The following is a 27,566-nucleotide window of genomic DNA, read 5'->3' on the forward strand; positions in this document are numbered from 1 at the left end:
ACCTTCCTAACCATAAGGAGTTTCTTCTGCCAGGTGAAGACCTACCCCACCACTCACAAACTCAACCCATTCTGAGCATCATCAGAAATTCTCCTGGCAAAGGCGAATGCGTGTATCCGATGACATAAATGCCTGCACTTTAGTATCTAATCAAATGATGCTCTGTGTCCTTTAGTGGAAACATTTGAGCTTGACGACCTCACTCGGGATGGTGGAGCGACTTACAAGTCAGATAAACAAAGCAAAAGGTGAGTATCAACAACACTGCCTTCAATATTAATACAATTAGATGTTTATTCAATCAGACACACAAGTTACACCCTGAGGAAAAAATCTGCACTGAGGGTGTCCAACTGCAGATTCCCTATTCGATGGGTCGCAGCAACGTGCCTTTTTGAACACCCCCGTCTGCTCCAGAAGTCTAGAGGTTCCAACTGAATGGCGCTCTGGGAACCAGACAGAGCAAGTGGTAAGTGCAGTTACCTGATGCCATCCCAGCATGTAGGGGCACCAGCCAACTGAGAACCATGTAGTTTTCCAAAGGCCTGGAGTCAAGAAGGATGGAGCAGATGCCAGAGAAGTATCGGAGACTTATCGGGTTTTATTGACCCTTCGCATTTGTTTCCGTCATGTTGCATCGACTTCTTGCTTATGGCATTGACCTCATGCAGCTCTTCATTTATATGAATGTGACCTAAAAAAGTGTTTCAAGATGAAACAAAAGTAAACTTGCATATTGGCAACAACCACAGAGAGGACTTAATCTGTGGGCCCTTTGGGAGGCTAGTTGGTTGTGGCTGGTAGTGGACATTTTGTAATGCAGTGCTGAGGGGTGAGGGGGGGCACTTTCCCGCACACGCCATGTTACTTTGAGTCTGTTTCGTGTTCCCAGTGACCCTTAAGAGCCACAGTCAGTGGCAGGACGTCAGACTTTGTTCCGGATGCTGTCATGATGTCAGCTGTAGGGCCACCTCAATTGAAGTTGGAGTAGGTAGGTTCTGATGGGGCCCAGTTGGTCTGTCCTTTGCCCCACCTGCCCACACACTGGAAACTCCCCTGTCTTTGCAGCTATGATTTGCTCCTAATGCATGACTGCATCTCAGTTCTTCAGTTACAAGTGTTTCTGAGTTCACAGGATGGCCGCTGCCCTCCCTCTCCTCTGCCCCCATGCCCGTGTTGGTGTCTTCTGGGTGGCTGAGCCATCCTTTATCACCAGCACAGTATGCCCGGACAGTACTTGTCAATCAGAGACTGATAGTAGGGTCGCAAGTTTTCCACATCTGGCATGTCTTCCGTCTTGGTGTAGAGGTCAAATTTACTATAAATAGAATAAAAAGAGAGTTTATTTTGTGAATACAAAGTATTCCTTATCGCTATCAATGACTACTGTCCCTGCCCGGGTCCCGTCACTAAGATGGCCTCACTCAGCAGTACGCTGGAGTCGCTGGGACTTTTTATGGAGCTCACCTGTCCCTGACTGTCTGGCCGCAGAGTGCCTCTTCCTGGGGCTTTTGCAGTTCACTCTGTATTTTTGGACATTTCTGCTCACCTCCCTGCCTGTTCTCATGTTTGTTGATCGTGTCTACGCACTCTTTTCTGCCCCATCAGCCGTAGAGATGTCTTTGTTCCCCCCATTTCTGCCTGTAGGGTCCTCGCTCTACTTCCCCACACCAGTGGTTCTCTTGTTCACCCTAAAAACCCTTGTGCCCACCTAAGGCTGTCTTTGTATGAAGACCCTGCTACGCCCAGCTGTCTATCGAGCAACCTATACCCCTCAACTCTGCCTGAAGTGCACTGTGCAATCATTGAAAACGGCATCTCATACAGTGCGAGCTGTTGTTTTCTGCCGCTCGAGTAGATTTTTACTCGAGCGGCAGCTTTCTCAATGCGGACTGATAGTTTCTTATCGCGAGTGGTCGCGAGCATACGCGAATACTCGCAATGAGAAACCTGACCTCTCCGCTCTGAGAATCTCGCCGGGAGGTTTATTTTCCTCGTTTGGGATTGCGAACTTGATGTTGCTAATCACGAACGAGGAAAAAGTCTTGCCGGGATGTCATTTTGCTCGCTTGCGGTCGCCAACTTGACGTTGAGGACCGCGAGTGATCAGTGAATGCCAACTACGTTACGCTAGGTGGTTTTGCACTGTGCTACGTGCAATTCGCGTAGTGCGAAGTAGCACAAACTATGCAAACTTCGCGAGCGTAGCGTAGTTGGCCGCCCAGGGTTACTATTTACCCACTCCATGACTCTCGCTTTTTGTGGGCACTGCTTCTGTATCCCGGCGATTCCGTCTACTTGTCATTGCCTCTGTGCAGAGCAGCGCCTTCCTAGCCTTTCTGTTACATACTCTTGCCCCGCATGTACGCTTGTACGCACGCACACACTTACTTAAACTCCTGCACCCAGGGTAGCATGCGGAGGTCCTTCTTGTTGCACAGGTGCATGTAGTCCCCGCCCGTGTGCCAGGGGTAGAACGAGTGGAAGCGGATCATGTAGAAACCCTGAACGAAAGGCGGGAAACAACAGTTAGCATCTTGCGGGAAGGTCCGAGTCCTATCAGTTGCCCTACGTTCCTGAAGGCGATGTTTGTGTTGTTTACAGCCCTCTTCACCAGTGCTCCTTTTGTCTACTGTTCACTCCATGACTATATAACACCAGAGTGTCGATGGGTGTAGAACAAACTATAGAGTGTACCAAGAATTGTGACCTGACAGTACTTAGGTGTCTAAAAAGGAAAAGGACAAGAGTGAAAGTTTCCCTCACCTTCGTGTAGTCTAGAAAGGATACCCATCAGTCTCCACACGGAACCGCCCTTCATCATTTGGGATTCCTTATTGAGAAAAAGTGTGTAGGTAGTGATGAAAATAAAATTGGGTGAGGGAGCAATATGAAAATGTAATCTGGTACTTACTCACTCCTCCAAGATTAAAATAGCATTAATAGCAGTTTTAACAAATAACTGCCTGGGTGTGAAGAATGGTCCATTCTTCACACCCAGGCAGTTATTTTTCATATTGCTCCCTCACCCAATTTTATTTTCACCACTACCTACACACCTTTTTCTCACATGCACTGCTACATCGGTCTCCTCTTCACTTGTAAATTTTGACTATCTATACCTAGACCATACTGGTACCTACCTGGTTGTTGGAGGTTATTCCATTAAGGCCTCCCTAGTTTCCGGCAGGTTTCCAATGTTGGGTCAATAAGGAATCCCAAATGATGAAGGGCGGTTCCGTGTGGAGACTGATGGGTATCCTTTCTAGACTACACGCAGGTGAGGGTATCTTTCACTCTTGTCCTTTTCCTTTTTAGACACCTAAGTACTGTCAGGTCACATTTCTTGGTAAACTCTATAGTTTGTTCTAGACCCATCGACACTCTTGTGTTATATAGTCATGTTAGGGAACGTGTCTTTGGCAGGTCTTTAAATTCCCTTGGGTCCCCTCCTACCTGTATGTTATTATTACTGTTCACTCCACCCTGGAGGCCCTAAGCTCCAGGTTAGGCAGAGCTCTCCTGAGATGCTTCCTGTATCATGGGGAGAGACCGGTGCTTAATTTGTAAAAGATTAAGGACCGGAGCCCTGACCTCTGCTTAGAAGCCCGCTGCTGTGCTATTGCATGTTGGCACAATGAATACCAAGGCTGCAAAGTTTGGATCAGGCACCAAAGGCCTCTTTAATTCACTGCCAGACACTCCTGCCTGCTACTCTTACTCTGTCTTGCGGGATCCTGCTTCTATCTTGGTGACGGTTTTCCCTCAGTCTCTTCCTACTTCTTTCACCTGTTTGTCCTCTCTTTCTTTCAGGAAATGTCTGATGAAAACAAAATAAGTGATGATCCTCAAAAATGAGAGGCCCTGATCGTCAGCCACAGGCTCAACGTAAGCACCGGAGTGCCTTCCAGAGCGACCATTCTTTGGAGGTCTCATGGCCTCAATTGATGTCCCCTTTGGTGGATCTCTTTTGTTTTAGGAAAAATCACTCTCCAACCCTGGAGGGCCACAAACCTCTTCCAAGGCCTAAGAGCAAGAAGCTAGATCCCTCACGTGAGTCCGTCGGGTGGTCGAGAATAGGGCCTCTCTTGAGAGACCCTCAGTGGCAGGGTTAGGGCATGTCCCTCCACCCAGCCTTCTGGCACCATCCCACAACAGAATGCTTCTGGTCTGCCTCAGGTGGGCCTGACTCGGGCCCACTGGTGTCTCCCTTTCCCTGGGGCCTAATATCCTGTTTTATATCCGTTGACCTTACCTCTTCGGGAAGGGAGCAGTTGTTGAATTTCAACACCTTGTACATGTACTCTGGAAGAGAAAGAGAAGGACGTCAGTGAATGCAGCTGGGAGTTGCTCAAGCCTGCTATCCCCACTTTATTGGGTATGGGTCCCATACCCGACTACTAGCCCAAGCGTGTGTTTGAAGATGCTGTTAGTTACTGCATTGATGGCACAGCAGCGAGAAGCAGCTTATTGGTGCTAATGGTCGCTAAAAGTGTTGATGACAACAGCTTCTTAATGTCACTGCTTGAGGGAAACCAGCTAGGCCGAAGGGCGGGATTTAATACCTGGAGCAGCTGTGAGCTCTAGAGGTTTCTGAGCAACAAAGTAATAGTTGTGGCTGAGAAGGGAGGTACAGGGGTGTCTGTGCGGGAAGAGGGACAGAAAGTAGGAGTGAGGGAAAGCGGCTGCAAGGAGGGGACTGGGACTGTAGAGACAGGGGTGGAAGAGAATGACTGAGTAGAGGAATGTAAAGCGACATAAGAGCAACAAACAGTGGGAGGGGCCAGGCCAGATGTTGGACCCGCCTTACCCGCTCTGCTGCGGAGAGCACCTTATGTACAAACTTAGGCTATAGAGAAGTGCCTGTCTAACCCGCTGTGTCAGAATATCTTACTTGTGAAAGAACCCTGGGGCCCAAAAGCCCTGTGCGTTGTGAAATCCGCGGGTAGGTTTTACCGGACAGAGAGAGGTAATTTTGTTAGCGAAGAATTCTTGAGGGTTCATTTGACCCAAGTGAAAGATCCCAGAGACGAAGTAATACCCTTGAAAGAGACAGAGCCCTGGAAGTTCCTTACCGTCATGGCCCCATGACATCAGCACGTTGTCCAGTCCGCAGTGAGGAGTGTAAGTCCCGTACTTTGTGCTAGGAAGAGAGATGACAGAGACATTTAGAGAGTTCCCTCAGGTTCATCTTAGCCTCACAGTCTGAAGGAAATGAGAGTACATGGAGCCTCCCAGAGTCTCACAAACATACGTCTGTCTATACTCTAGGGTAATAGAGACACCCAAAGACAGCTCGTACTGTCCCATCACATCTTTTTGGGTCGGTCGCATGGGGAGACGGTTTACAGACTGACAAAACTCTCTTGTTAACCACCGTGGACGTCGATTCACCAAAATGCCTCGGGTAGCAGAAGTGGCATCATATACACTTTGACCTTAATGATGTCACAGGAAGTGACATCATATGACCTTTGACCCTGCACAGTCCCAAGAAGTGATGTCACATAACCTTAATCTTGATTACATCACAATGATTAACATTGCTGGAGTTACATAATTGCATACATAATATATATTATTCTATGATGGAACAAGGGGTGGGTGTTTTGCTTCCCTGAGAAAATTCAGAAAAAATAAAATGGGCTTTACTAGTGCATTTTAATGCACAAATTTCATATACATTTGCTAAAAAGCTATAGGCTCTAAAAAAAAGAACACTCACTAAATATTCAAGTTGTTTCATGGTTTGCCAAGCTATTGAAATCTGACAGTCCCCATGAGCTCGCCCAATTATGTTTTTTAAATGTCCCATGGGTGCTCCCTTATGTCAAAAATTACCTCTATTGCTAGGATCAGCATTTTGCCATGGTAGCCCCTTTTGCCCATACATTACATACAATATGCCAGTTCCAGAATTCTCCTAATACTGCTTCTCTTGTACTATGGAGGTTCCTTATGTCAAAGTTTATGTCTAATATGTCATGGGCCACAATTTGTCATGGATAGCCCCAAGACCTTGCCACATCTATCTTCCCATATGCCATAAAATAATTTGCCATCATAAGCAATTTGCCACAGGTGCCAACTATGCCAATAATTTCCTCCACGAGGCCAGTGCTGGCATTTTTTCATGGGTGCTTCGCGCCAACATGTACCTATATAGTGCCAGCATTAGCATTTTGGGGAGGGTATCCCATATGCAAGTAGTGCCTTCAGTCTTTAAGTGCTAACATTTTGTTAAGGGTGATTCTATAAGCCAAGAAGCATGCCAGGTTCAAGAGCGGATCTGCAAGCATAACAACACGTGCTCAATTACCTTCACTTATTCACTCTCATTCTATCATTAGCTGGTGACCCCTAAATGACTTCCATGGTTACCACCCCTTTTTTACCCACTGGAGATGGATACAGATACTGTCCCAAAGGTATGCAACCGCCAGAATATGTCATCAAAATATAGGGATCAGTGCATTGTGAGGGGGGCCATGTATGCCAAGCGTGATATATGGGGGAGAGGGGCGGGAACAGTCTGCCACAGCCCCTCACTTCAGGGCCACGTGCAAGTGCTGCTGAGCGAAATGCACTGGTCGAAGTAGGCGTAATCTATCGGGAAAACGGTACCAATCTTTTTTTCATTTAGCACTAACAGTTGTAATGTACTCCAATAATCACAGGCAGCTGGTATACCGGTTCAAACTCAGCTTTATTTATTAACAATTATCTTAACTCCAAGGAGCGCCGGCCGGCGCTGCTTACATTACCGTTCTCGGCGCGCAATGGGTTGCGCGCGCATTCGCCGCCAACATGGCCGCCGCACGTCACGTCTGCGTGACGTGCATAAACTAGAACGCTACATATCTCCCCCTTTTACTGAAATTTAAGCAGTCACTTACAATCATTGTCCAATTCAAAGTCTCGAAATCTGGAAGGCCTTACCACCTGCCTTCCGCTCCTGGTAACCCTGACAGGGTTCTCCGTAGTCCCTTGGTACTGCATTCCAGTACCTTCCATTTCCTCACTCACCACTCCATCATCATTCATGCTTCTCCCTGGCCAGTCCATCTCAGCTCCTTGGCTCTCGCTCGCTTCTTCACCTTCTCGCGCCTTCTCTGCACTTGTTCCATCGTATTGCTCGCTTCCGCCTTGTCCCCTTTCCGTGTTCAATTCGTCCTCTTCTTCCCATTGCATTCCCGGTCGTTCCCATCTCAACACCTTGTTGCACCGAGCCATGCGGTCCTGAGACCATACGTTTCCGTCGCTCAACAGTGCCGCTCGATCATACACTTCCTCAACTTGCAAAGGCTTGCTATACTTGCTGTCTCCTTTCTTCTGTAGAGTGGCTAACTTTACTCTCACCCACTCTCCCTTTTCCAGACCTGTCTCTTTCACATTCCTACGTTTGTTGTAGTGGTTGGTGTAGATTGCTTGTGCTCTTTCCAGGTTGGCCCGTACCACTGCAGGGGACCACTCGCTGGTGATGACCTTTTCCTTCCAGATCCTGTTGTCGTGCGTGAAGGGTTCTCGCCCTCTCAATATTTGAAACGGGCTGTACCCCGTGCCGGTGGGGGTTATTCTGTAAGCCCACACCATGTTCTCTAGCGCTTTCTCCCAGTCTTTGTTGCTGGATATGGCGGCTTGTATGGCTCCCATCACTACCCTAATAAATCACTCCACTAGGCCATTTCCGGCAGGATGGTAAATAGCCGTGTGTTTGATGGTGATGCCGTTTCTTTGCATGAACTTGTTCCACCTTTCCGACGTGAACTGGGGGCCATTATCGCTCAGAATGGACTTGGGGATTCCTTCCCTTGTGAAGGTCTCTGACAGAAACTTTAAGATGTTCTCTGTATCTATGGACTCGTCCACCTTCAACTCCGGCCACTTAGAGTATCGATCCATAAGTACGCACACATACTTCTGTGTGCCCTGGTCATTCAGGACAGGCCCCAATATGTCTATAGATAGTTCTTCCCACGGATTTGAGGGGGGGTCAAATTTCCCTAACGCTGGCCTCAATGGTTTTAGGGTCTTGTCCGCTCCTTGACATTGTGGACACTCCCTGACATGCCTTTCCGCCCTTATGTCCATGCCTGGCCACCAGTAGTTTTGTTTAGCTCTTGTCTTGAGTTTCCCTATGCCTAAGTGGCCCTCGTGCAACAGGTCCAAGAGCTTGGTGGTGAGGGTCCTTGGGGGGATCACCTTGTCTCCTCTGTAGATGAATACCCCTTTATCTCCTAGCGACAGTTCTTCCCTCACCTCGTAGTACGGCTTCATGCTCTCACTCACATTCCTTTTGTCTGGCCATCCTTGTACAGTGTGCATTTTTACCTCCTTCATATTTGTGTCCTCCTCATATGCCTCTGTCCATTCTTGCAGGCTGATTAGCTTCTCCTGGTCTTCTACAAGAGCTACCAGCTCCTCTCTGCCTGCAGGGTCTTCCTCCCCTGGTTCCATGGCGGCCGCCCTGCTCAAGTAGTCAGCTACTCGGTTCTTATTCCGGGGAATGTACTCCACATCATACCTGAACTCGAGTAATTTTAGAGTCATTTTGGATATCCGGGGAGTGGCGCTGGCATGTCCACTGGACGTTAGTACCTTTACTAGCGGCTTGTGATCTGTCCTTAGTAGAAATCGGGTGCCCCACAGGAATTGCCGGAATCTCGTCATGGCCCATACCACCGCCAGCATCTCCTTCTCAATCACGCTGTATTTGCTCTCGGTGTCCGTCAGCGCCCTGGATGCAAAGCTGATTGTCTCCATCTCACCTCTTCCTTGGTCTTGCATGAGCACGGCCCCCAGGCCCTTGTCCCTTGCGTCGGTCGTAAGTACTGTGGCGCCTTGTGGGTCGTATCCCTTGAGTGGGACAGCTCGTGTGATGTCCTTCTTGATAGTCTCGAACTCAGTTTGCGTTTCCGGTGTCCATTGGAACGCTGTGCTCTCCCTGGTCAGCAACCTCATGTGGTGGGTCTTCGATGCAAAGTGTACCACAAACTTGCTGTAGTACTCCGCCATCCCCAAGAATGACCTGACCTCTTCCTTGTTCTTGGGGGGTGGAGCTTCTGCTATCGCTTTTACATTGCCGGCCTTCGGCGTGATGCCCTGCACTCCGATTTCATGTCCTAAGTACGTCACCAATTCCAGGCCCAATCGACACTTGGACCACTCTGCTGTGAGGCCTTTGTTCTCCAACGTCTGTAGCACCCTTCCCAGTTTCTGATCGTGGTCCAGTCTGTCACGACCCATCACCAGAATGTCATCCTGGAAATACTGGATGCCTTTGATGTCTCTGAACAGCTGGTACCTCATTTTCTGAAAGACTGCGGCCGCCGAGGCCAGTCCGAACGGCATGCGGCAGAACCGGTAGCACCCAAACGGGGTGATGAAGGATGTTAGGCTTTTGCTGTCCGGGTGTAGTGCAATCTGGTGGTAGGCTGAGGTCAAGTCGATAGTGGAGTACCACCTGACTCCCTTGGTCCGTGCCAGCATTTCCTCAATTCTAGGGAGGGGAAATTTCTCCACGACAATGTTCTTGTTCAGTTCTCTCAAATCCACACAGAGCCTGACCTTCCCGTTGGGTTTCATGACTACCACTAAGGGCGCCAGCCATTCTGCGCAGGTGATCGGTTCGATTATGCCTTTCTTTTCCAATTCTTGGAGTTCCGTCTGAACTGCGTCTCTTACCGCTATGGGCACGTTCCTCACCTTGTGGGCTACCGGGGTGGCTCCTTCCTTGAGCACGATCTTGTGTTGGAATTTTTCCATCTTTCTGACTGTGCCTCCAAACACCCTTGGGTAGTTCTCCTTCCATTTATTCAAATCGGGCCACTCCTCCGGTTCCGTGAGCAATATTTGTTCCTTCCCTCCTGGGTCCAATTTGATTCCCAGGTCACCCTGGTCTAGCCACCCCAAGACGGAGGGTCCCTTCTCTGCAATGTACAGCTTGCACCATGCTGATCGGCCCCTGAACTCGAACATCAAGCGTCGGAACCCCACCATCGGAATGCGATCGCCATTGTAAGTGACCGGTCTGATGTCCAGCTTTTCCAATCTTGGGCCCAACTTTGGACTGAACTCTTCCTCCCACACCGCACGTTGAACGATGGTGTATGGAGATCCTGTGTCCGCCACAACGCTGATGGTGATTCCACCCATTGACATTTCCAGTACGGGTTTGGTCGACCTCTTCCCTTCCACGCACAGTACCTGGTCGTAGATGCATAAGACGGTGACCACATCTTCCTCCGCGATCTCCTCTAGATCTTCCTCGCCTTGGTCCACACACTTCACCACACCTTTGGATAGCTTCTTCCGGCACACTTTCTCGTAATGACCCGTGATGCCGCAGTGTAGGCACTTGGCCCGGAACGCCGGACACCTTGTGTCATGTGCCTCATGGGACCAGCTTCCGCACCTGTAGCACGTTTTCTTGCTGTCGTTGCTTGTTTGCTTCCCTTGCGACCCTGAGTATCCCTGCCATCTGTTGGCTCCTTTGGGAGTTGGATTCTTGCCCCTCTGGTCTCTGCGGTTATCTTCCTCTTGTACCCTGTTCACCATTGTTGGGGTCACTGCCTCTTTCTTGGTTGTGTCGGCACATCTCCGTGCGAGTTCCGCCCTTTTTACGATAACCAAGACGACCTTGAGCGTGGTGTCACCGCTTGCCCATAACTTGTCTTGCACGTTCGTGCTCGTGGTGTGCATCACTATCTGATCCTTGATGAATTTGTCTTCCCACAGGGCATATTTGCATGTGGCTGCCAGCTTCCTCAAGGCCGCTACGTATTCTTCTATGGTTTCTCCAGCCCGTTGTTTTCTCTGCTGGAAGTTAAATCTGTCCACTGACACGCAGATAGTGGGGCGAAAACGTTCATCTAGGTCTTCCACTGCATGGGCATACACGTCGTCATCGGTGTCTTCTCTCTTTTTGGGCACCAGACTCTTGTAAATTCTGAGTCCCTCCGGTCCCAGGTTCAGCAACAGAATGCGTTTCTTTCTTTGGGGGGTAAATTTTTCTTCATTTTCGTCCTCCAGGACCCCTATGAAATTGTCAATATATTCTTTCCAGTCCTCCCACTTCATCAGTGGTTCTCCGGGTTTTGGCAGGAATTGCACAGGTGCTATTGCATACCCCGCTGGTGTGCTCATTTTCACCTCCCTGGTAACTGTTGTGTTGGCGTCTTTGCCGGTGGGGCTACTTGGGGTGCTGTCCTTGAACCCTGTGCTCGTTTCTCCCTGGGGACTCTTGGTACTAGTCCCCACCTCCTCCTCCTTGGTAGCCAGTGCTATTCCTCCCTGGCGCAGTTTCTGGAATGTTGCGCGTGAGGCCTAGCAGCCGTGGGGTATTTGCGCCACCACTCTGGCCTATTCACCACGTCTGTGGGTAGCTGTGGCACTGCCACGCTCCTCGGATTCGCCGTACCTCCGGTGTGTCCTGCCGTGTCCTGATGGTTCGTCTCTGCGGCAGGGCAGTGCAGGGTAGATCTTGCCCGGGTCTGGATGGGCCAGGTGACTGTGTCTGGTTCTTTCTTTTCCTTGCAGCTGCCCACGTGGAGGGTCCGTTTTTATTTTCCTGTTGTGGTCTGTGGAAATTGCATCCCACCCTCGTCGCCACTGTAATGTACTCCAATAATCACAGGCAGCTGGTATACCGGTTCAAACTCAGCTTTATTTATTAACAATTATCTTAACTCCGAGGAGCGCCGGCCGGCGCTGCTTACATTACCGTTCTCGCCGCGCAATGGGTTGCGCGCGCATTCGCCGCCAACATGGCCGCACGTGCATAAACTAGAACGCTACAACAGTTTCCATACTTGTTGTTGCTTCGCCCAAAATTCGCTGACGCATCCCTATTGCGCTCATCATAGTTCCCACATACTTTTGCGCTTTAACGTCTGATTTATGTACCATGACAACAGGTTTGCCTGCTTTTGCGATAAATGTGAATTGAGGCAGGCAACGGCAGTCGCCACAAGATGGCGCCATATGCTAGATGAACCTCCAAATGTACATTTGGCTCTATATTGATACAGACGATTAATCTAAATATCTTGGCGAAGCCTGGCAATCCGTACGTGGTTTTGACTGCTCTGCAGGGGGACGTCTCTTTCCTCATTCTACGATACGTACGGGACCCTGCGTGCCCCATCACTCACCTGTATTCGGAGTGTTTGTTGTCCGGGTTCTTCTCGAACGTGCAGTCTCGGAAGACGATTGAATCTTGAAATTTGCAGCCCACAGGAAACGTGTCCCCCACAACACACCACTGCGGAAGGAGAAAGAGCATCAGCAGACGATAACTAGAAATACACCTCAAAGTGCAACACATTATATTAACTCGTTTATTTTTGATTAAACTTAGGCCTGGACTAATCTTGTTTGGGTACAAATCATATCGCACAAAATAAGACGAAGGAAGTGAATGCAGGGGCTGTTCGCGCCATTTTCAAATGTACTATCCCGTCAGCAATAGACGTAACGTAAGGATACTTTTCTGGCTAAAAATAGTTTTAAAATGCCGAATCTGCCATTTCATATAATAACGCATACTTTCAGATAATTATTTTAGTGATTTTGCGCAATTTCTCTCACTTATTTACTCCGCATTGGAGAGCAGTTTGAGTGAACAGTTTTAGTAGTGTTTCAGCATCCTGCCAGTAGGTGGATCTGCACGCTTCTATAGCGTGAATGACCCCACACTCGGCAACAGTTAATCGTTTTTAGGTCTCGCCTTTACCATTCCGCAGGAATGGGAAATGGGGAGAATTCAAGTCGGCTATTTTCTCTTCAAACCAAAGGGCTTTCAGCCCCGCGGTTTTCATGCTGTTCACGTGAACCACGTGATAACATGCACGCGCATTCAGGGCCAGCCAGGCCAGCACATCAAAGGGCTTCTCCTCCCCTAATTATTCATGGCCGGCCCCAGGCCGGCCGTACTTTCAGTTTCCCGGAACGGCTTCTCCTCACCTAATTAGGGGAGGAGAAGCCCTTTGATGTGCTTCACACCAATGCGCCTCAGTCATTCCTCTTGTTTTTATTTGCTTCCAGACTCCGATCTGCTCATGTGCACAAGACGCTTTAGACATTACACTCATCTGCCTGAAGTGGGAGTTTTAAACAAGCAAAGCTGGTCCTTCTGTACTTGCAGTTTCACTTCTAATGTGTGTTGTTATTTATCATGATTTTTAGCTGAGGTGTATCACGCTCGTTCATGAGTTTGATCTCTTCATACTGTGAAATGTTTTCTAAGTAGTTTTTGATTGTCTTACCGCTGGAGGTCTCCCTGTGCTACATTTAGCCTCTGACACATGCAACGCCACGCAACCACGCAACGCCACGCAACCACGCAACGCCACTCAACCATGCAACGCCACTCAACCATGCAACGCCACTTAACCATGCAACGCCACTCAACCATGCAACGCCACTCACACATGCAACGCCACTCACACATGCAACGCCACTCACACATGCAACGCCACTCACACATGCAACGCCACTCACACATGCAACGCCACTCACACATGCAACGCCACTCAACATGCAACGCCACTCAACCACGCAACGCCACTCAACCACGCAACCACGCAACGCCACTCAACTACGCCACGCAACTACGCAACGCCACGCAACTACGCAACGCCACGCAACTACACAACGCCACGGATGCAACGCCACTCACACATGCAACGCCACTCACACACACATGCAACGCCACTCACACATGCAATGCCACTCACACATGCAACGCCACTCAACCACGCAACGCCACTCAACCACGCAACGCCGCTCAACTACGCACACATGCAACGCCACTCACACATGCAACGCCACTCAACCACGCAACGCCACGCAACTACGCAACGCCACTAAACTACGCAACGCCACTAAACTACGCAACGCCACTCAACTACGCAACGCCACTCAACTACGCAACGCCACGCAACTACGCAACGCCACGCAACTACGCAACGCCACTCAACTACGCAACGCCACTCAACTACGCAACGCCACTCAACTACGCAACGCCACTCAACTACGCAACGCCACTCAACTACGCAACGCCACTCAACTACGCAACGCCACTCAACTACGCAACGCCACTCAACTATGCAACGCCACTCAACTACGCAACGCCACTCAACTACGCAACGCCACTCAACTACGCAACGCCACGCAACTACGCAACGCCACGCAACTACGCAACGCCACGCAACTACGCAACGCCACGCAACTACGCAATGCCACGCAACTACGCAACGCCACGCAACTACGCAACGCCACGCAACAACGCCACGCAACTACGCAACGCCACGCAACTACGCAACGCCACGCAACTACGCAACGCCATGCAACGCCACTCAACTACGCAACGCCACTCAACTACGCAACGCCACTCAACTACGCAATGCCACTCAACTACGCAACGCCACTCAACTACGCAACGCCACTCAACTACGCAACGCCACTCACACATGCAACGCCACTCACACATGCAACGCCACTCACACATGCAACGCCACTCACACATGCAACGCCACTCACACATGCAACGCCACTCACACATGCAACGCCACTCACACATGCAACGCCACTCAACTACGCAACGCCACTCAACTACGCAACACCACTCAACTACGCAACGCCACTCAACTACGCAACGCCACTCAACTACGCAACGCCACTCAACTACGCAACGCCACTCAACTACGCAACGCCACTCAACTACGCAACGCCACTCAACTACGCAACACCACTCACACATGCAACACCACTCACACATGCAACGCCACTCACACATGCAACGCCACTCACACATGCAACGCCACTCACACATGCAACGCCACTCAACTACGCAACGCCACTCAACTACGCAACGCCACTCAACTACGCAATGCCACTCAACTACGCAACGCCACTAAACTACGCAACGCCACTAAACTACGCAACGCCACTAAACTACGCAACGCCACTCAACTACGCAACGCCACTCAACTACGCAACGCCACTCAACTACGCAACGCCACTCAACTACGCAACGCCACTCAACTACGCAACGCCACTCAACTACGCAACGCTACTCACACATGCAACGCCACTCACACATGCAACGCCACTCACACATGCAACGCCACTCACACATGCAACGCCACTCACACATGCAACACCACTCACACATGCAACGCCACTCACACATGCAACACCACTCACACATGCAACACCACTCACACATGCAACACCACTCACACATGCAACACCACTCACACATGCAACACCACTCACACATGCAACACCACTCAACTACGCAACTACGCAACGCCACTCAACTACGCAACGCCACTCAACTACGCAACGCCACTCAACTACGCAACGCCACTCAACTACGCAACGCCACGCAACTACGCAACGCCACGCAACTACGCAACGCCACTTAACTACGCAACGCCACTCACACATGCAACGCCACTCACACATGCAACGCCACTCACACATGCAACGCCACTCACACATGCAACGCCACTCACACATGCAACACCACTCACACATGCAACACCACTCAACTACGCAACTACGCAACGCCACTCAACTACGCAACGCCACTCAACTACGCAACGCCACTCAACTATGCAACGCCACTCAACTATGCAACGCCACTCAACTATGCAACGCCACTCAACTATGCAACGCCACTAAACTACGCAACGCCACTCAACTACGCAACGCCACTCAACTACGCAACGCCACTCAACTACGCAACGCCACTCAACTACGCAACGCCACGCAACTACACGCAACGCCACACAACTACGCAACGCCACGCAACTACGCAACGCCACGCAACTACGCAACGCCACGCAACTACGCAACGCCACTCAACTACGTAACCCCACTCAACTACGCAACTACGCAACGCCACGCAACTACGCAACGCCACGCAACTACGCAACGCCACGCAACTACACAACGCCACGCAACTACGCAACGCCACGCAACTACACAACGCCACGCAACTACGCAACGCCACGCAACTACGCAACGCCACTCAACTACGCAACGCCACTCAACTACGCAACGCCACTCAACTACGCAACGCCACTCAACTACGCAACGCCACTCAACTACGCAACGCCTCTCAACTACGCAACGCCTCTCAACTACGCAACGCCGCTCAACTACGCAACGCCGCTCAACTACGCAACGCCACTCAACTACGCAACGCCACTCACACATGCAACGCCACTCACACATGCAACGCCACTCACACATGCAACGCCACTCACACACGCAACGCCACTCACACACGCAACGCCACTCACACATGCAACGCCACTCACACATGCAACGCCACTCACACATGCAACGCCACTCACACATGCAACGCCACTCACACATGCAACGCCACTCACACATGCAACGCCACTCAACTACGCAATGCCACTCACACATGCAACGCCACTCAACTACGCAACGCCACTCAACTACGCAACGCCACTCAACTACGCAACGCCACTCAACTACGCAACGCCACTCAACTACGCAACGCCACTCAACTACGCAACGCCACTCAACTACGCAACGCCACGCAACTACGCAACGCCACGCAACTACGCAACACCACTTAACTACGCAACGCCACTCACACATGCAACGCCACTCACACATGCAACGCCACTCACACATGCAACGCCACTCACACATGCAACACCACTCACACATGCAACACCACTCAACTACGCAACTACGCAACGCCACTCAACTACGCAACGCCACTCAACTACGCAACGCCACTCAACTATGCAACGCCACTCAACTATGCAACGCCACTCAACTATGCAACGCCACTCAACTATGCAACGCCACTCAACTATGCAACGCCACTAAACTACGCAACGCCACTCAACTACGCAACGCCACTCAACTACGCAACGCCACTCAACTACGCAACGCCACTCAACTACGCAACGCCACTCAACTACGCAACGCCACGCAACTACACGCAACGCCACACAACTACGCAACGCCACGCAACTACGCAACGCCACGCAACTACGCAATGCCACGCAACTACGCAATGCCACGCAACTACGCAACGCCACTCAACTACGTAACCCCACTCAACTACGCAACTACGCAACGCCACGCAACTACGCAACGCCACGCAACTACGCAACGCCACGCAACTACACAACGCCACGCAACTACGCAACGCCACGCAACTACACAACGCCACGCAACTACGCAACGCCACGCAACTACGCAACGCCACTCAACTACGCAACACCACTCAACTACGCAACGCCACTCAACTACGCAACGCCACTCAACTACGCAACGCCTCTCAACTACGCAACGCCTCTCAACTACGCAACGCCCCTCAACTACGCAACGCCGCTCAACTACGCAACGCCACTCAACTACGCAACGCCACTCACACATGCAACGCCACTCACACATGCAACGCCACTCACACACGCAACGCCACTCACACACGCAACGCCACTCACACACGCAACGCCACTCACACATGCAACGCCACTCACACATGCAACGCCACTCACACATGCAACGCCACTCACACATGCAACGCCACTCACACATGCAACGCCACTCACACATGCAACGCCACTCACACATGCAACGCCACTCAACTACGCAATGCCACTCACACATGCAACGCCACTCAACTACGCAACGCCACTCAACTACGCAACGCCACTCAACTACGCAACGCCACTCAACTACGCAACGCCACTCAACTACGCAACGCCACTCAACTACGCAACGCCACTCAACTACGCAACACCACTCAACTACGCAACGCCACTCAACTACGCAACGCCACTCAACTACGCAACGCCACTCAACTACGCCACGCAACGCCACGCAACTACGCAACGCCACGCAACTACGCCACTCAACTACGCCACGCAACGCCACTCAACTACGCCACGCAACGACGCAACGCCACGCAACTACGCAACGCCACTCAACTACGCAACGCCACTCAACTACGCAACGCCACTCAACTACGCAACGCCACTCAACTACGCAACGCCACTCAACTACGCAACGCCACTCTACGCAACGCCACTCAACTACGCCACGCAACGCCACTCAACTACGCCACGCAACGCCACGCAACTACGCAATGCCACACAACTACGCAACGCCACGCAACTACGCAACGCCACGCAACTACGCAACGCCACTCAACTACGCAACGCCACTCAACTACGCAACGCCACTCAACTTCGCAACGCCACTCAACTACGCAACGCCACTCAACTACGCAACGCCACTCAACTACGCAACGCCACTCAACTACGCAACGCCACTCACACATGCAACGCCACTCACACATGCAACGCCACTCACACATGCAACGCCACTCACACATGCAACGCCACTCACACATGCAACGCCACTCACACATGCAACGCCACTCAACTACGCAACGCCACTCAACTACGCAACGCCACTCAACTACGCAACGCCACTCAACTACGCAACACCACTCAACTACGCAACGCCACTCAACTACGCAACGCCACTCAACTACGCAACGCCACTCAACTACGCAACGCCACTCAACTACGCAACGCCACTCACACATGCAACGCCACTCACACATGCAACGCCACTCACACATGCAACGCCACTCACACATGCAACGCCATTCACACAGCCAACGCCACTCACACAGGCAACGCCACTCACACAGGCAACGCCACTCACACAGGCAACGCCTCTCACACAGGCAACGCCTCTCACACAGGCAACGCCTCTCACACAGGCAACGCCTCTCACACAGGCAACGCCTCTCACACAGGCAACGCCTCTCACACAGGCAACGCCTCTCACACAGGCAACGCCTCTCACACAGGCAACGCCACTCACACACACAACGCCACTCACACACGAAAAACCACTCACGTTGTCAATAGGTCTCGCAGTACGACAGTTGGAGCCATTACAATTGCAAATAACAATGCCTTTCACTTTGGTTATCATTTTAAATACATAAAGGGCTTTGTCATTTACAAAACCAATAGCTCCAACTTTCATGCAACGCCACTCACACATGCAACGCCACTCACACATGCAACGCCACTCAACTACGCAACGCCACTCAACTACGCAACGCCACTCAACTACGCAACGCCACTCAACTACGCAACACCACTCAACTACGCAACGCCACTCAACTACGCAACGCCACTCAACTACGCAACGCCACTCAACTACGCCACGCAACGCCACGCAACTACGCAACGCCACGCAACTACGCCACTCAACTACGCCACGCAACGCCACTCAACTACGCCACGCAACGACGCAACGCCACGCAACTACGCAACGCCACTCAACTACGCAACGCCACTCAACTACGCAACGCCACTCAACTACGCAACGCCACTCAACTACGCAACTCCACTCAACTACGCAACACCACTCAACTACGCAACGCCACTCAAATACGCAACGCCACTCACACATGCAACGCCACTCACACATGCAACGCCACTCACACATGCAACGCCACTCACACATGCAACGCCACTCACACATGCAACGCCACTCAACTACGCAACGCCACTCAACTACGCAACGCCACTCAACTACGCAACGCCACTCAACTACGCAACACCACTCAACTACGCAACGCCACTCAACTACGCAACGCCACTCAACTACGCAACGCCACTCAACTACGCAACGCCACTCAACTACGCAACGCCACTCAACTACGCAACGCCACTCACACATGCAACGCCACTCACACATGCAACGCCACTCACACATGCAACGCCACTCACACATGCAACGCCACTCACACAGCCAACGCCACTCACACAGGCAACGCCACTCACACAGGCAACGCCACTCACACAGGCAACGCCTCTCACACAGGCAACGCCTCTCACACAGGCAACGCCACTCACACAGGCAACGCCTCTCACACAGGCAACGCCTCTCACACAGGCAACGCCTCTCACACAGGCAACGCCTCTCACACAGGCAACGCCTCTCACACAGGCAACGCCACTCACACACACAACGCCACTCACACACGAAAAACCACTCACGTTGTCAATAGGTCTCGCAGTACGACAGTTGGAGCCATTACAATTGCAAATAACAATGCCTTTCACTTTGGTTATCATTTTAAATACATAAAGGGCTTTGTCATTTACAAAACCAATAGCTCCAACTTTCCTACTGCGAGACCTATTGGCAACGCCAGTGCTTGTTAAGTTTTGGAATATTATCTTGAATATACTCGTGTTCTTTCGTCGAAATAATATAGAGGAAGGCTTCTTTTAAAAATAAAAACGCCAAAAACATTCATTCTCAAGAAAAAAGTAGATTGTTTCATATTACAATAAAATATGTTTAATTCCATAAAACATTGAAAAATTAGAGATTGAGGATAATAATTTATTAGGCTGTCCAGTGATCCCGGAAACACGTTTGATTCCCCTGAAATAAGGAAAAGCCTCATTATCTATTTATGTTAATGTATACGAGCCTGCATTATTTCCTTTAAACTGCCAGCCTATTTGTGAATGCTATATACTGCATCAAAGGGGTACTTGCGATCTGTGATGCACTTCAGAAATGCTTTTAAGGGTGATCTCAGATCAGAGTGACGTAGCTGCTGGAAGTAGTGGTGCGCGAGGTGCCGCAGCATCACCAAAATAATCATGCTGGAGTTCAGAAGGCGAATGAGTGAAAAATATGTCTTTTATTTTTGTTTTTGGCTTGGCTTTATCAGGCTATGTTTGCTGGCAAATTTCTGCATATTCTTTTAAAATGGAGTCTGGTGTTTATTTTTATTTTTAAGACTGCAAAATGTGAGGATTTTGTAAAGGGAACTATGTGGTGCTCTTGAAGGGATACTAGGAGCGTAAACGAAAAGGCTTTAATGTAATTGTTTTTTCTAACAAACAACATTTATATGCCTGGAAATAAACTTAACACACATTTCAACATATATCAGCAGTTAGGAAAGCACAAATGAAGGCACATTTTTGTGTGTGATGGAAACAGATCAAAGCAAATGAAGACATTCTACTTGGTGAGGAGAAGATGATGAATATTTGCAGAAACCCCAATTCCCACACATAATTTGTGCACTGTATAGTTTTATCAGTGAAACTACACGTCTCTGCAAATTTAGGGCCCATTTTAGTGGAAAATTTGCTGTCTGTAAATGACAGTGCTCCATTATAACATGGTTTAGTAATATATGTGCCACAGTGGCTACATGCACATCCATACTACTCTCCTGCTAAATGGACATGGCTCATTTACTATAGTTATTCTTTGTGTGATGCTTGGATTTTTCACAGTCCCCATGACATCAGTGATGTATCATTGATGGCAGAACCCTTCCCTCTAAATATTATTCCAGCACCACTGTAGAGTGTGTCAGGGACAGAGCTGTTCACTGCTCACTGACGTACTTCGCTGAAGAGTGTAGGTACACAGAGATGTAGAGACAGGTAGGAAGAAAAGTAAAGAAACTGGTGAGGTGAAGTAAGTAGTGATCAATCACGAAGATTATTATTCCATTTAATTCTAACCAACTGGCTGAGAGTGTGGAGGTTAAGGTTGAACATGCCTGGAATGCACCCTAAGAGCCTGTTGAGCAGTCTCAGAACCCAACCCCCCCCCCCCCCCCCCAAAAAAAAAAACAGTTTTTATTCACACCTTTATAATGGCGGGTATCTCGACTGTCCGTCCGTAAACATGTAGCAATGGAATTCTGCACTAATTCCTTGTTAACTCAGCTTCCCCATCCTCCTTGACACAGTAAACCTGTCCTTGGAGAAGGGACTAGTACCCTTGGCGTGGAAACACGCTTGGTCAAATCCATCCTACAATAATCCTAAACTGGACCCCTCTTACCCGGCAAACATCCGACCAATCTCACTCCTCCCAGGTTTAAGTAAAGTGTTAGAAAAACACGTCAATATCCACCTTTTTGAACTTATCAAAGCAACCAATTTCCTTCACACCACCCAAACCAGTTTTCGACCAAAACATTGCACTGAAACTGCCCTTCTTGTGGTGGTGGAGGACACATAAAGGAGGCTTATCTAAGGAGGCATGGTAGATATAATACTTTTTGACCTCATCGCTATCTTCAATTCTGTTAACCGCAACACTCTCCTCAAAAGGATTCACAGGGCTGGAGTCTCAGGGAAAGCCTTTGACTGGCTCAGCTCTTTTCTGAAGGATGGATCCTTCCAAGTATCGACAAGTCTTGCATCTCAGATATAATTCCTCTCAAATGTGGAGTTCTTTATGATTCATCTTTGAGTCCAACGCTTTTTAAACATGGTACTACCATTCAGAATCTTAACTATAGCCTATGCAGATGATATCCAGCTAGTATTCTCAGTCCCCCCGGACCTGGACACTGCAGCTCCCACTCTGGGACCATGTCTGGAACAGGTAGCCAGCTTGCTGGAAAAGTCGTGCCTTGAGGTAAATGGAAATAAGACAGAACTGATAATCCTAGGGAATAACCCTAACCCCCACTGGCTGGCTAGAATGATTAGGCTCACCCAATGCCCTCAGAAGAGTTATAATGAGTTTTGGGGTATGGCTGGACACTACACTATCTATGGATGCCCAGGCCACTAAGCTCCCTATCTGTTGCTTTGGAATCCTTCAAATGCTGCATAACATTTTCTTCTTGCTCCGCTCATCATCCAAAAGGATGGCAGTTCAGGCATTGATTTTGTCTCATCTGCACTACGGCAATTCACTCTACTTTGGTGAACACAAAGTAGTTGTCAGCAAGTTACAGTTCATGCAGAACACAGCAGCATGCACTGTGCTAACGGTTCCCAGACACACCTCAGTCCCCGTCGCCCAAAGAATCAAATGTAAGGCCTTGTGCAAACTCACAGAGCCTTTCTTATGACCGCAAGGACCACCTATCTCTCAGCAGCTCATAACCACCTGCATTACCAAGCCTTAGTCCCTCCTATCAGAAGAGCAAGAAGTGAAGATGGTGCTTCTGCTAGAGTGCTGCCAGGCTCTGGAATTCTCTTCCACCGGATTTGCAGATTGTGGCCAATGAACTGTCCTTCCGAAACTTGCCTAAAAGTTAGCTTTTTGAGAATTAACCCCAGATGGAGTTATCAGGCAAGCCAGTATTGTCCTTTCTGCACTGAGATGCCTATGGGTTGCCACGCGTTATACAAACGCAACTAGTATATTATAGTATGGTATGTCCCTAGACCAGCAGCCGAGGCCTTCTCCCTACTTAATTGTCCACAATCTGAACCAGTTAGATTTTGCACTAGTTCCATGTCCATGGACTATTATCAGTAATATGCTGCACCACTTCTATGTCCATATACGTGTAGTGGTGAGATTGTGCACCAATTTCATGTCCATGGACTATAATTAGTGGGATTCTGCACCTCTCTAGGTCCATAAAGTGGTGGCAGTGAGATTCTGCACCAGTTCCACGTCCATGAACCATCAGCCATCAGGTTCTGCACCAGATCCATGTATTTTGCTCAATAGTGATGCCAATTTGCACCAGTTCCATGTTCATAGACCATCAGTAATGGGATTCTGGCCTAGTCCCATGTCCGTGGATCATCAGCAGTCGTGTTCTGCACTTGATTAATGTCTGTAGATTGTCATCAATGACATGCTGCACCAATTCCATTTCCATGGACCGTCAGCAGTAAGATTCTACCCTAGTTCCATGTCTCTACATCAACATCAATATGATTCTCCAACGGTTACATTTTCATGGAGCATCAGCACTGAGATTGAGCACCACATTCATGTCCATTAACTGCCAACGTGGAGACTCTGCACTAGTTCCAAGTCCCTGGACCGGCAGTTCATGTGTGGTAAGAGGTAGCGTGGGATTTTGTAATCTCTTTAGTATGAGAGTCACATGCATTGTTATGTTCTATATGCCATTAACATGTGCACAGCACAGTTCTTCTATTGCTCTGTGTTTTCGGACTCTATTCGGGAATGAGATGCTAGTCAGATGGTTTACGTATTTTGCTTGGCCGGCTCGGACTGTGTTACATTTGTGCCATGGACAAGATAAAAGGACTATTTTGTCTCCTTCCCCTGTTTTGATTTTCTTTTAAATTAATTAACCCATGATTTACCTGTGGCTCATTGTAAAGAGCAAGAATCTTCCCAACATCGTGTAGCAAACCAACTAGTTGGAACCAATCTGTGGGAGAAAAAGGCACTAATGAAACATGACAGATAATACGCAAGACATTAAATATACAATCTAATAAAAACTTTCAGTGAAGGACCTGAATTCGGGCTTCTGAAAGCATTTGTTTGGTACCAACTACTGATACTCTCTAGTCAGCATAGTAGCAGAGTCCTGCCTTTGCCCAGGTGCCTCCTTCAGATGCCCTCTCTTTTATGATATACATGGTTTAAGGTGCCCCACTAATGCTGCAATAATAGGTATAATATAGTAAGGGTAAGTGAGTCCCTGGAAGTCCTGTAGTTTTGTATAGCAATATACAGGGATCAAAAGTCTTACAATTAGAGTGTTTAAAAATATATTCTAATTGTTTTACATATTAGTAAAATGTTGAGTATAGGACCATTTGTTTGTCAAATATGTTAGTTTCCAGCCAAAAGTGGCTTTGGTTATCTCTACACACAAGTTGGTTCTATAGCAAAATCGGGGAAAGCAATGTGTGCAGTTTCTCTTGGTATAATAATAAGTTTTCATCTTCTGAAACACAGAGAGATGTTTTTGCTACTGGTGTTACCTAAATCTTACACATAGAGATAGTATTAAGTTAATTGTATTATATAGTTGAACATAATCAACTGTGTTTTTTAAAGAAAGATACCATTTAATTAGTCTGTCATTATTCTCGTATTGAAGCTGTTTGTGTGTTTGTGTTTCAGCCACATCTATAACTCAACAGGTCTTCATCAGGATGTATATTCTGTGCATGCTTCAATACAAAACATAAACAGATTTTTTTTTTAAAAGAAACCTTTAACAAATAATTATTTCATAGCTTTGAACTTATTCTTATATTTTGGCACACTGTTTAATAGTTCAAAGCTGCACACATTGATTTATAAGTTTCTATGATACTTCAGTATACAGTGTTAGTACCACTGCCTCAATATTACAATTCATTTTTATTTACATACAAGCTCACATGTTCTTCACAATTCTATTTGAGAAATATAAAGCACCATTTAGCCTGGTTATGTAAATTACAAGCACCAATATTGGGAGCACAACAACAATAATTTAAAAAAAATAGAAAAGTCATATTTAAATGGTCCTTCCTTATCATATCGGATGCTTACACTTCAAATGATCTTGGTTTTATTCTATCATGTCAACGCTGAAATTGAACAGCTTTCACAATTTTTTGAGCTGTGGCTTCTAAATTACATTGTAGAAAGAGTCAAACCCTGATGGCCACATAGACATGGACAATTAGTAAATCGCGACCGACAAAACAGATATTATCTCTCTTAAAAAAGCAAATATGTGATGACTTTCAACCTCATATTAGAAATAGTTTAATTGTACCTCTGTACACAACAATGCCACAATTAATACATTATTACCAAGCAAGGACTTTAATGAATCTGCTGCTCCCTTCAATGTTGCTTTTAAACGGTTTCCTTTAATGGAAGCTTTTTTCCTGCTACTCTGATGTCTGGTAGGCATGGTGGTAGAGCACTGCCTTTGCCCAGGTGCATCCTCCTGTTACCCTCTGCTGTCAGTTGTACCTGGTGATAGTCTCCTAACTTTGTCCATGTGTATCCTTCTGTTACCCTATGCTGTGAGATACACATGGTGGTAGGACAATGCCTTTGTACAGGTGTAATCACCTGTAAATCTCTGCTGTGAGATGCACAGGCAATAGAATTCTACCTTTGCCCATGTGTACTCTCTGCTGTGGGCTGCCCATGGTGATGAAGCCTTACCTTTGTCCGGGTGCTTCTTTCGGATGCCTTCTGCTGTCTGATAGGCATGGTAAGAGTTTGGGAAATCCACATCTGGGTCAGACTCATCCACCAAGTCGTCCAGCAGATTCAATGCCTCCATGATGGACATTTGTTTGTGGTTGAAGGAACACCACTTCGCATTCTGCAAGGAAAGGGCACGTACTGAGTTAGGGGCAACATCCACAGAAACAGAAGTGTGTTTAAGTCAGGATACATAATTGATGGGAAAGATGGAAGCCAAGAACTGGCCAACCTTACAGCATGGCTGTTATTGTGGGTCCAGCAATGGGAGGGGATTTGTTTTTCAATTATACAATGATCAATGGTTATCGATGTAGCAAATATAAGTTCTGCTTTGACACTGAAGGAGGTATAAGGGAGATGATCCCTATTTTAAAGAAACATCTCCCATGACTAGTATATTATGTAAGCAGAGAAAGCTCCAACAAGCCAAAAAGAAGACCAGGATTGTGGGAGACCAAATACCTAAATAGGAGAACATTCCTACAAGCAAATACAAGGAGCATGCATGCCCAGAGCTCCTTGAAAGACATTGGCCACACGCCCTACAACAAGTCTTGTTCACTTTTCCTCTTCCTTGCCCCACTCCTTCTGACAAGTCTAAAACTACTTTTGCCTCGTCAAAAAGTAAGACCTCTGGCTGGCCTGATGCTAGTACTAAGATACTGCTCTTCAAGCAAGGGATTTTATGGGTGATTTATAGGTTGGCAGTACGTATACTCCATCTCACAGCAACAGAGTATTCATACCGCCAACATGAAGGGCTGCCCGCCCAATTCAAATCCAGGTGGACCTTCAGTTTGGCCATGGAGGAGACTACTCTCTGTCCACTGTGGCCAAACGTCTCCAACAGCCCTGAGTAGTAAGGATCATCAGAGAAATGGCTACATGTTCGCCTGTCCAATTTAGATGGGCAGACGTCGTTATTTTTTTTACTGTTTCTTACCGCCAGGTAGAGGCTGGCAGTAAGGAACAATAAAAACATTATAATGCCTACCCTGCCATGGTAGATGACTCACATGGTAATGAGAGCATTATATTTTTATCTCAAAAAGCAACTCCCTATTCAGGATTTTCTATTTGTAAAGAAAAAAAATACTCTCTGCTACAGGGCTGCATCCTGCTGATGTAGCACAGACTAATATGCATTGCCAGGAACTGCTGTGATGGTGGTTACTGGCACTGTTTTTTGTAATGAACGCCTGCTTGGCAGCAATTTATAAGTTAGATGGGCAGCCTCGCCACCATGGGGACGTAGTCATTTCCTCCACCCCTATGGGGGAATGTCAGGCCAGGAAAAAAAGCCACCCCCTTTGTCTCCTGTCCTGGGTAGTGGAGCTCAGTAAGTCGGTGAGTGGGAACATGCTTGACCCCACCACCTTCATATCAATAGCAGACAGTAGAGGAATTCAGTGATTTTGTCATAGAGAACACAACAGCTTTAGCCCTGATCTGCATGTTAAAACCTCATTCAGACAGTGCCTTAATGTAATGGCCTGTTATATCTGAAAGTGTGCAATAGGTGGGGAATGACAGCTCCTCCAACCCAT

The 27,566-nt window shown here is 48.5% G+C and overlaps 1 protein-coding gene across 1 annotated transcript in view; it reads right to left on the reverse strand.

Moving 5' to 3' along the window:
• Positions 1-269: 269 nt before the first annotated feature.
• Positions 270-27,566, reverse strand: part of LOC147750930 (inositol oxygenase-like) — a 33,349-nt gene continuing 6,052 nt past the window's right edge. Inside the window, exons 4-10 of the mRNA XM_086918832.1 lie at positions 25,975-26,137; positions 24,156-24,223; positions 12,153-12,262; positions 5,076-5,143; positions 4,256-4,305; positions 2,392-2,504; positions 270-1,318 (exon numbers count right to left, since the gene is read on the reverse strand). Of these exons, the coding sequence (XP_086774958.1) occupies positions 1,210-1,318; positions 2,392-2,504; positions 4,256-4,305; positions 5,076-5,143; positions 12,153-12,262; positions 24,156-24,223; positions 25,975-26,137 (681 nt within the window). The 3' untranslated portion in view covers positions 270-1,209. The remainder of the gene's footprint in view (positions 1,319-2,391; positions 2,505-4,255; positions 4,306-5,075; positions 5,144-12,152; positions 12,263-24,155; positions 24,224-25,974; positions 26,138-27,566) is intronic.

This window comes from Lissotriton vulgaris, chromosome 1_1 (genome assembly GCF_964263255.1).
Source record: "Lissotriton vulgaris chromosome 1_1, aLisVul1.2, whole genome shotgun sequence".
Lineage (NCBI taxonomy): Eukaryota > Metazoa > Chordata > Amphibia > Caudata > Salamandridae > Lissotriton > Lissotriton vulgaris.